This window comes from Carlito syrichta, unplaced genomic scaffold (assembly GCF_000164805.1).
Source record: "Carlito syrichta isolate Samal-C Ts95f unplaced genomic scaffold, Tarsius_syrichta-2.0.1 Scaffold314869, whole genome shotgun sequence".
Taxonomy (NCBI): domain Eukaryota; kingdom Metazoa; phylum Chordata; class Mammalia; order Primates; family Tarsiidae; genus Carlito; species Carlito syrichta.
The window spans coordinates 18,938-28,388 of record NW_007258965.1 but is presented as its reverse complement, the minus strand read 5'-3'; the positions used below and the strand labels follow the sequence as shown (position 1 = coordinate 28,388).

Genomic DNA, 9,451 nt, shown 5'->3' with positions numbered 1-9,451 from the left:
CCTCCCCCTGACTCGCGAGACCAGACTTCAGCCCCCTCCTCCCCTCACAGGCCCGGGAGTCCGGGATCCCAGCCCTTCTTCCCTCGGACCGGAACCCCAGGATGCCAGCCCTCTCACCCTTCCCACGCTCCCCTCACGACCCGGGAGCCCAGGACCCCACTCTCTTCCTCCCCAAGAAGCGGGTCCCACCTTCCGGCCCGGCCTCCCATCCTGCCGACTCCGCCCAGTTGGCGCCACGTGGGCGCGTCCCCGTCCCGCCCCCTGTCCATCTCCGCACTAGCCCCGTCCGGTCTTTCCGCTTCGGCCCCGCCCCTGCGGCCACACCTCGCGCCGAGCCCGCGCCGGCGGTTCCGGTGGCTTCGCTTTCTGGCCCCGCCCACCCCGGGGTCCTTTACGCCTTACGGCCCATCGTTGGGGCTGTTCACAGAACTGCCTGACGCGGATGACAAGACAATCGTTTCTAAAATGTCCCTGCTCCTTCTTGTCCGCCTCCAGGGACATGGTCTCCTCTTTTGTTCGGAGGATTCCAGCGGAACAGGCATTATTTCTTTCCCCAAGCCCCGAAGCGGGGTCTCCCAAACAGGCGCGTGGACTGGACGCCTCAGGCGGAACCCGGTCTGGTGCCGAGGCCCGGCCCTGCGCGGGCGCGCTCTATAAAAACGGGCGCTTTGCAGCTCGCGCACGCCGTGGACGGAATGAGAGCTCGGTGGGTGTCGTCTGCTTCGGTTTGGACTTTTTTCTTCTTTTTTATCTTTTTTCGTCTTTGTGACGGGGCGTTGGGAAGAGAGACGTGTGTGTTTGGAGGATCTTGGAGCTGCGCGGGTCGGCCACGTGGTCGCGTGCACGGGGTCCGGCTTTAGCAAGGATGTGGCGTGCGCGCTCCGGGAAGAGTCTGAGGGGTGGTGGAGGCTCCCACCGCTGGGGCGAGTGGGAGGTGCCGGGGATCGGCCGTCAGTCGGCACCGCAGAGGGCCTCGCCATTTCTCCCCCCCACGCCGCGGGCTCCGCCATCTTGGCCATGAGGGATGGGGGTTCGGCGGGGGGTGGGTGACCTTGAGTTCATTCTGGGGTTTCCCGGCCCCGTGTTAGCTGCAGGTGCTTTCCTGGGAATCGCCCCTGATTTGCTTTTAATCCTGAGCAGCTGGCATGTTTGTGCACCTTAGGTCAAGGACTCTAGGGGATGCGAGAGGAGGGGTGTTGGAGTGTTGTTGTTTTTTGTTTTTTGTTTTTTTGTAGGGCTTAGATCTTACTGTGTTTCCCAGGCTGGTCTCGAACTCCTGGCCTCAAGCAGTCCCCCCACCTCGGCCTCCCAAAGTGCTGGGATTACAAGCATGAGCTACCACGCTTGGTCTAGAAGTTACTGTACCTGTATTTAGTGTTTTGAAAATATTCTTTTTGCTGGGCGTGATGCCTCACACCTATAATCTCAGAACTCTGGGAGGCAGAGGCAAGAGGATTGGCTGAACCCAGGAGTTCAAGACCAGCCTGGACAACATGGACAAACAATTAGCCCGGTGTGGTAGCCCGACTGGTGGTTCCAGCTGTGTGGAAGGATAGCCTGAGTACAGCAGATCGAGGCTGCGGTAGCCATGAGCACGCCACTGCACTCCGGCCTGGGTGACGGAGACTCCAACTCAAAAAATAATGCATTTATGTCTTCTTAATTCATCCAGAACAGTTGATGCTTGTGTCTTTGAGATAACTTTATTTTTTTTTGAGTGGGAGTCTCACTCTGTCGCCCAAGCTGTAAGGCAGTGGCGTGCTCCTGGCCACCGCAGCCTTGACCTGCTGGACTTGGAATGGCTGTTAGTGACCTAACCAAGGGAACTTCATTTTTGGTAGTTCTTCCATTTTGCCTTCCAGTTCCCTCTCTCACTCCTCCTCCATGTCACTGCCCTAACCTTTCCAGTAGGCCATAAAACATGTCCCACGACTTATGGTCCCTCCCTTGGAGGGCTGTAACATTCCTGAAACAGTTCTGTCAAGCTGTGTAATTTACACTTGCCCCCTATGGGTTAACGAAAAATCCTTTGTTTCCTACTCAGAACCAAAGCTCTGTAACCTTATGGTTTTTACTATATAAACCCACTACTTCATTTGGGGTCGAGAGTCTTTTTCTGGTGTGAGCCTGCTCTTGACCGCTGGCATTAAAGGACTCAATATTTGACTCTCAATGTGTTGGCGACTCCTTACTCGCGGTGCAGCTATAACAGACTTAGGCGATCCTTCCACTTCAGCCTTTCAAGTAGCTAGACCACTGGTGCGCTCCACCATGCCTAGCTAATTTTTTTATTTATATTGTAGAGACAGGGTCTTGCCAAGTTGCCCAGGCTGGTCTCAAACCCCTGGACTCAGGCAATCCTCTCGCCTCTACCTCCCAGAGTGCTGGGATTACAGATGTGAGCCACCATACCCAGCCTAAAATAACATTTTTTTACTTAACGGTGTTACCACTGTCACCCTTAGTAGGAGTTAATTCCTTAATACTGCCATTTGCTGTCTGCTTTGTGTTAGTTGTTTGAGGCATCTCTCAAATGTCTTTCACAGCTAGTTCGTTCAGGCCTGGTGTGCCTACGATCTCTGGTCGTTGGCTGCGCCTTGGCTGTGGTTTTTCCTGGATCAGCTCCCTCCTCCTGACTCTTCAGTGTGTCCTTCCCGGGATTTGCATCTTGACTTTCCCTCTTTAGGGTTACTAGCAGATATAGCCCATGTTGAAAGAATCTGCAAAGTGAGGCAGGGAGAGGCAGGTACTGGCGCCCTCTTCATGTCATGGGTGTGGCATCCCACTGCCTGAGGATGGTCCTCTTGGACCTGTGGCACTCAGGAGGTTGGGGCATCTTGGTGTGTCCATAAGCAGAACTGGTCACTCATGCCCTCTGGGTAGATTCTGTGCTTCCCAGTCTCTGAGGTGGCAGCTTGGCCTCTGTTCCTGAAGATGAGTGGCCTTGGTGTCAGTTGACAAGGGCTGGAGTTTGTGTACTGTCAGGCAGTTGTCTCCAGTCACCCCTGGGGACACCCAGGTCTGAGGGGCCGCAGTTTTGCTATCCTCCTGGACCTGCTTCCTCCCCCATGTTCACCAAGTCCTTCTGCAGCCCCTCCCCCCACCCACCCACGAGGTAAGAATCCTTGCTTCTGCCCCACCTTGACCAGCCACGTCTAAAATACCTCACCATCTACAGTGGCTTTATATCAGGGATCTCTGGGACCCAACTTTTGTGCTAGTAATCATAGTCTAGGCTCACATACAGAAACCATCTCGCAGTTGTGGAAAGCCAGTCAGACAGGCGTGGGTCCAAATCCCAGCTCTGTTGTTACAGGCTGGGGCTTTCGACAAGTGAGGACTCTGCTGAGCCTCAGCTGCTGTGTCTGTGGGGCAAGCAGGCAGGCAGGTGTCAGGAGCAGAGAGGGTCCTCTGTACTGTGCAGTTGGGTGAGATAGAGGCTGGCTGGATTGCGGAAGGAAGAGGTGTTTGGGTTCAGGGAAAAGGACTTGTCGGAATCTAATTGTCAGATTAGTAGTGGCCACGTCACACAGTGGATTTTGTGGACTGAATACTGTGTACCTTTAAGCAGAGCTCAGGTCCAGGCATTTCAGGACCAAAATTGTAAGACAGGCGGACATGTACAAGTGAGTGCCCTGGGTTCCTGGAGCATGGAAGCTGGTTTCTGTGAAGGGGTAGCTGGGGGGAGCAAGCAACAGGCTAGGGGATCTCTGAGCACTCGTCTGTGTTGTCCTCCTCAGGACAGCAAGTGGCCCTGGTCCCGAGTAGGGAAGGGGTGAGGGGACCGGGGCCTCCATGATGTCCAGCACTGGGCTCTGACCGCTCTGAGGACACTGTGCCCCCCGGGCCTTTGACACCCGGGGGTCTGAGGGGCCCTAGTTGGTGGGGTGATGGGCTGCCACAGCTGCCCTGTGCCCAGCCAACTTCCTCCCCTGCTCTCTCCTACAGGTTGCTCCTGCGGGTGCTGGGTGACTGGTCATCCCTTGGTAAGAACCGGAGAGGCTGCCTCTTCAGTGGTGGTGACGCTGGTACTGACAAGTCGCCAGCAGCAGTCTGAGTCAGGCACTCGTAGCTTAACCCTTTGCACTGGGATGTCCCCTCTCAGGAGACATAATGAGATCACTGGTGACTATACAGGATACACTTATGCAAGCGCAGATTGTCCAAGGTATCTGTTTCCTTGAAGTTTTCCAATCAGATTGCAAGAAAAAGCAAAGATGGAACATACACTGAGATTTCCTTAAAAACATCAGCAGCAGGTGAGGCTGCAGTGGCGGGAGCGGCCACTGCACTCCAGTCTGGGCGACTGAGTGAGACTCCAACTCAAAAAAAAAAAAAATACAGCTGGCAAAGAGAACAGTGTGAAGTGCTTCCTCACTGGTGTCACTTTGTAACAGAAGGTAGAGCTTTGTATAAGAAAGGCAGCTGTGAGTGCACCCTTTGTAGCATACAAGATCAGTCAACAAGTTAAGGTGAAGGCAAATCATACTGAAGTATGGAGCGGCACAGATTGAGTACATCCATCTGTGCTAAGGGAAGTAATTTTTTGATAAATTTCATTTCATAATTTACAGTTAGCAATTTGTATCTGTTTATTTAGACTGCAGAACAATAGCCATATGAATAGCAGCCGTGAAGGTGAGTTAGATTTAGGCCTTTATACAGATAAGATAGGAAAAAATAAACACGTGGAAGAAAACAATAATAGCAGTAGGATACCATCCCACCAAGAAGAATGGGTGAATGTAGTAAGTGACAGCAATGAAAGTGTCAGTAGTTTCAAAGACGACGGTGTATCATCAAGTAAAGAATGGAAAGATGTTGCAGAAGAAAATGATCCTCCGGTGAGAATAGATTCTGTCGAACATCCTCAAACAACAGAACCACAGGTAGCGAGTAATATAAGAGAACCAACTGGCTATTTTACTCTTTCACAAGTGAGTTAGTGGATAGTGTAATAAAGGAAACAAATCAGTATGCAGGTGAAAAAATAAGGGAAAAGCTGTCATACACATTGATTCGGCATAAGTGGCATGACATTGTTCGGGAATTTTTAGCTCTTAGTGCAGGTGTCCTAAGTACGAGAATAATTAAAATGCCAACTTGGCAAGAGTACTGGTCAGCTGTTCTGAGATCAGCGGTGGCGCTGGACTCATAGGAGTCAACCGCACTGGAACTGCACATGCGTGGGATCTAGGTTGCATTCCTTATGAGAATCTCATGCCTGATGGTCCTTCCCCATCACTGGAAAAATTGTCTTCCACAAAACCAGCCCCTGGTGCCAAAAAGGTTGGAGACCCTGGCCTAGGGGGTCTGGAGTGGGGAGGCAGTCTTAGCACCCCAGGGCCTGGTATCCGACCTTTTTCTGGCCTGGACCTCTGCAGTGTTGTGCCCTGCAGGACAGCAAGTAGCCTGAGTCCTGAGTAGGGAGGAGAGGGCACTGGGGCCTCCATGATGTCCAGCACTGGGCTCTGACCACCCTTGAGGATACTGTGCCCCCTGGGACCTTTGACACCCAGGGGTCTGAGGGGCCCCAGTTGGTTGGGTGATGGGGCTGCCACAGCCGCCCTGTGCCCCACCAACCACCTTCCCTGCTCCCTCCTACAGGTGGCTCCTGTGGGTGCTGGACAACCGACCATCCCTCGGTAAGAACAGGAGAGGCTGTCTCTGCAGTGGCGGTGACACTGGTACAGACAGTTGGCCAGCATGCAGTTTGAGCTAGGCACTCCATGGCTTAACCTTCACAGCAGCCGCCTGGGGGCGGAGTGGGGTTGTATCCTGCAGTGGCTGCACTTGGGGACTCTGTGATGTCCAGCACTGGGCTCTTACCACCCCTGAGGACATGGTGCTCCCCGGGCCTTTGACACCCAGGGTTCTGAGGGGCCCTACTTCAGGTGGAGGGGGGCATGCTGGGAGTGTGGCCACCTTTCCCACCCAGTGCCTCTTCTGTGTCTTGCCCCAGTGTCCGTTTCCCACCTTGGGCAGCTGCAGCCGTGACCAAGAGTAGGCTGGTGTCCACCCACATGGATCCAGAGCTCCTGCCATGGGCACTTCAGGCAGAGCCTGGCAGGCCCACGCACACCTGCACCCTGCAGGGCCTGGGCCTTTTGCGTCCCTGGAGCTGTTGACCTGACGTTGCTGCCATCCTCGGCGGGTGCTACCACTTGACTTCTGGAGCCATCATGGAGATCACACCGTGGCCAACAGCAGCCTGCCCAGGGAGCAGGGTTGCACAGCGCGCCCCTCCCCCCCATCCTGGAGCTGACATCTGGAAGGACATCATGGAAAGGGAACTCAGCGCCACAGACGTGGCTACTGCTGCTGAGGACCTGGGACCTCACGGGGAGACAGCCTGGCCCGTGCCCTTCCTGTTGGAGCTCCCTGTGGGCAGGGCATGTCCTGAGCCATGTGCAAGGGCCCCAGAAGAGGGCTGTGTCCTTGCCCCACCTGCTTCCAGGGGTGCTCACTGTCCAGAGCCCACGTGGGGTACAAACCATGGTGGTGGTCACTAAGTTCCTATGTGGTGGCCCTTTGGAGGGAGCCCCTGGGCATCACATGCAAGCTGGGCGGGCCCCCAGAGCACTATAAGCTGTTAAAGGCTTTCTAAAAATGTGTTTGGGGCTGAGCTCAGTGACTCAGCCTGTAGTCCCAGCACTTTGGGAGACTGAGGCAAGTGAACTGCCTGAGCCCACAGGTTTGAAACTAGCCTGGGCAGCTTGGTGAGACCTTGTCTCTACAATAAAAAAAATTAGCCGGATGTGGTAGCATGCACCTTTAGTTCTGGCAACTACTTGGAAGGCTGAGGCAGAAGGATCGCTGGAGCCCAGCAGGTTAACACTGGGGTGGCTGTCAGTGTGCCACAGCACTCCAGCCTGGGCAACAGGATGAGACTCCAACTCAAAAGTAAATAAATAAAAATATGCTTGGAGATATGTGAAACTGGTGTGAGTCCTCCCTTCATAATGACTTTTTTCTTGGGCCTCTTTTTTTGTTGGTTGCATTTTTGCGGCCCTCCCCCTTCAAAGTCTTGCCTACCCCGCGGGTCTGGCCTCTAACTGCACAGGTGGCCTTGGGCCAGCCTGAGTCTGGTTCTGGGTTTAGGGTGTGTTGGGGCCAGAGTCCCAGGTCACAGCTTTGCGAGAACAGACAACCCCGGTGGTTCTGGCCTCACAGCCCGGGTGCCAGGCACTTGGGTCCCTAAGTGGCAGGTATGCCCTGGACTGGTGGTGTACTCAGCCCTTTTCACCTCTCCGCTGAGGAAGGATGGGCTCATGCAAGGTGGTCACTGCGCCAGGTGCCCACAGCACAAGGCCAGGCCTCCCAGGGCCATAGGGAGGGAGGAGTTCACCTCCCCAAGTCATGGTGGCAGTGTCCGCTTGGAAAGTGTTCCAACCACCCGGACCCTTCAGGTGACGGCAAGGCTGGGATCCCAGGATGGCCTTGATGCTGGCCACAGTGCCAGGAAGGGCCAGGGGAAAGCATGCTGGTCTTACGAGGTGGAGAAGGGATTGTCCTCACAGGAGTGAAGACAACCCCTTGGAGGCCGCTGCCTTGGTCCCCCCAACTCAACCTTTCCCCCCCAGTCCCCAGACCCCCTATTCCGCAAGGGGTACTTGTCAAACCCCACGGAGGGCTTGGGATCTGGGTTGCTGGGAATGGCTCTGGCTCCAACTCACCCCCACCCCACGAGCCCTTTGGCCCTCCTGCTACCCCCGAGTGCCCACTGGGACCCCAGATGCCTGCGGTAGTGCAGACAGTCATGGGTGGCCTTGAGGAGGCACCTTTGGCGCCCCGTGTCCCGCATGCATGGGGGACATGGACCACACTCAGAGGGCTAGCTGCGTCGCCGGCTACTGGGTGGCTATCCCATAAACATTTGCAGTCATGGAAATGTTCCCGCGTGGCCAGTGGCACTGGGTCTCTGTCACTGAGGCTGGAGTGCAGTGACACGATCATGGCTCGCCGCAGCCCTGACCTGGGCTCGGACAATCCTGTCTCAGCCCCACTCCCGGGCTCACTGTGTTGTCTAGGCTGCTCTGAATTCCAGCCTCAAGCGATTCTCCTGCCCCAGCCTCCCAAGTGCTGGGATTATGGGTGCCTGGCCTGTTTACATAGCTGCGTGTGGTTAGTGCCGCTGTACTGGCCAGCACCTGAGCAGTCCCACCCCTCCAAGTCATGAGAGCCTCAGTGCTAGGACAGGCAGCCTGGAGAGAGCATCACTGGTGCCACCTGCTGTCTGTGGGTCCTGGAAAGCTGGGTTCTGTGGAGTTGGCTGGTCTTGAGTCTTGGCTCTGCCAGGAGGGAGTTGCACAGCGCTCTCCGCAGGGCAGCCTGGCCCCACCCCAAGGGCTTCGGTGTACGGAGGCTTCTGCGGTCACCACAGCCAGGCATGAGGGCCAGCTCCTCCAGTCAGAGCACACGATCCCCCCCAGGCTCCCTGAACACACCACACACCACACGTGAGCACTTGGGGACATGTGGCCCACGTCCTCACATACATAGGAATGTGGGTAAGCACGATGTCACCCCACACAGGTATGCCTGTGTATACATGTGTCAGATATGCACACACACCTTTGTGCAAGAGTGTGTGCCACACATATGCAGACACCACCACGTGCAGGGCCATCACGGATGTCCACACACACATGCCACCTGCATATGCATGCATGCAGCTGTGGCCTCAGGCCAGGGCGCCTGCCCAGTCCGGTCCCCGAAACGCGCACAGAAAGTCACAGAAGCCAGAGCAATGGGTGAGCACACGTGTTGGGACCAGGTGTCAGCCGGGGAAGGGCGCCCGGCTTCCTGCTCACACGGGGCCCCCCCAGGCGCGCAGGCAGCTGGGTCTCCAGGCCAGCAGGCCCAGTCCCAAGCTGAGTGCCGCCAGCACGGCCACCGCTCCGGCCAGCACGGGCACCACAGGGGCTGGGGGGAGAATGCGTGGCAGTGAGTTCGGGCCTGAGGGGGGTGCCCTCCCACCCCAGCGGCGGGGACAGTCACCTGGGGGTACGGCCACCTGGTAGGAGCCGTGGCAGGGGGCCCCGTGAGCCGGGGGCCGGGCAGGAGCGGTCAGCTGGTGGAAGCGGCCCAGCGGGCAGGGGCCCGGGCACCCGGGGAGGCTGAGCCGCAGGGCCGGACGCGCTGAGTCGTTGCGGTAGAAGAGGGAAACGGTGACATTCCTAGAGGGACAGGACGCAGTGGCACCCCTGCCTGCCCAGCTGCTGACGCCCCCTGGGCCCCCTCAGACCATGCCCTCCCTGGAGGGTCCCGGCCTCCGCTCCCCGGGGCGCCACCCGTCCTCACCCTCCATCTTCGTCTGCACCCCCAAGGCGCCTCCGGAACTCGAAGCCAAGGCAGGCGGCGTAGGGCGGGGCGTGGCCGTCATACAAGCCCAGCGCTCCCTGGAGGGCCAGCAGGGTGCTGTCGTGCTGTGGGGAGAGCAGGGCTGAGA

At 56.8% G+C, this 9,451-nt stretch overlaps 1 protein-coding gene and 1 long non-coding RNA gene across 2 annotated transcripts in view; both read right to left on the bottom strand.

Moving 5' to 3' along the window:
• LOC103274721 overlaps positions 1–270 on the bottom strand; it is a 1,876-nt gene extending 1,606 nt beyond the window's left edge. Inside the window, exon 1 of the long non-coding RNA XR_505271.1 lies at positions 190–270. This is a non-coding gene — a long non-coding RNA (uncharacterized LOC103274721). The remainder of the gene's footprint in view (positions 1–189) is intronic.
• Positions 271–8,809: 8,539 nt separating this feature from the next.
• The window catches only part of ACP4 (acid phosphatase 4), a 9,637-nt gene continuing 8,995 nt past the window's right edge, over positions 8,810–9,451 (bottom strand). Inside the window, exons 7-9 of the mRNA XM_008072161.1 lie at positions 9,304–9,428; positions 9,001–9,179; positions 8,810–8,925 (exon numbers count right to left, since the gene is read on the bottom strand). Of these exons, the coding sequence (XP_008070352.1) occupies positions 8,810–8,925; positions 9,001–9,179; positions 9,304–9,428 (420 nt within the window). The remainder of the gene's footprint in view (positions 8,926–9,000; positions 9,180–9,303; positions 9,429–9,451) is intronic.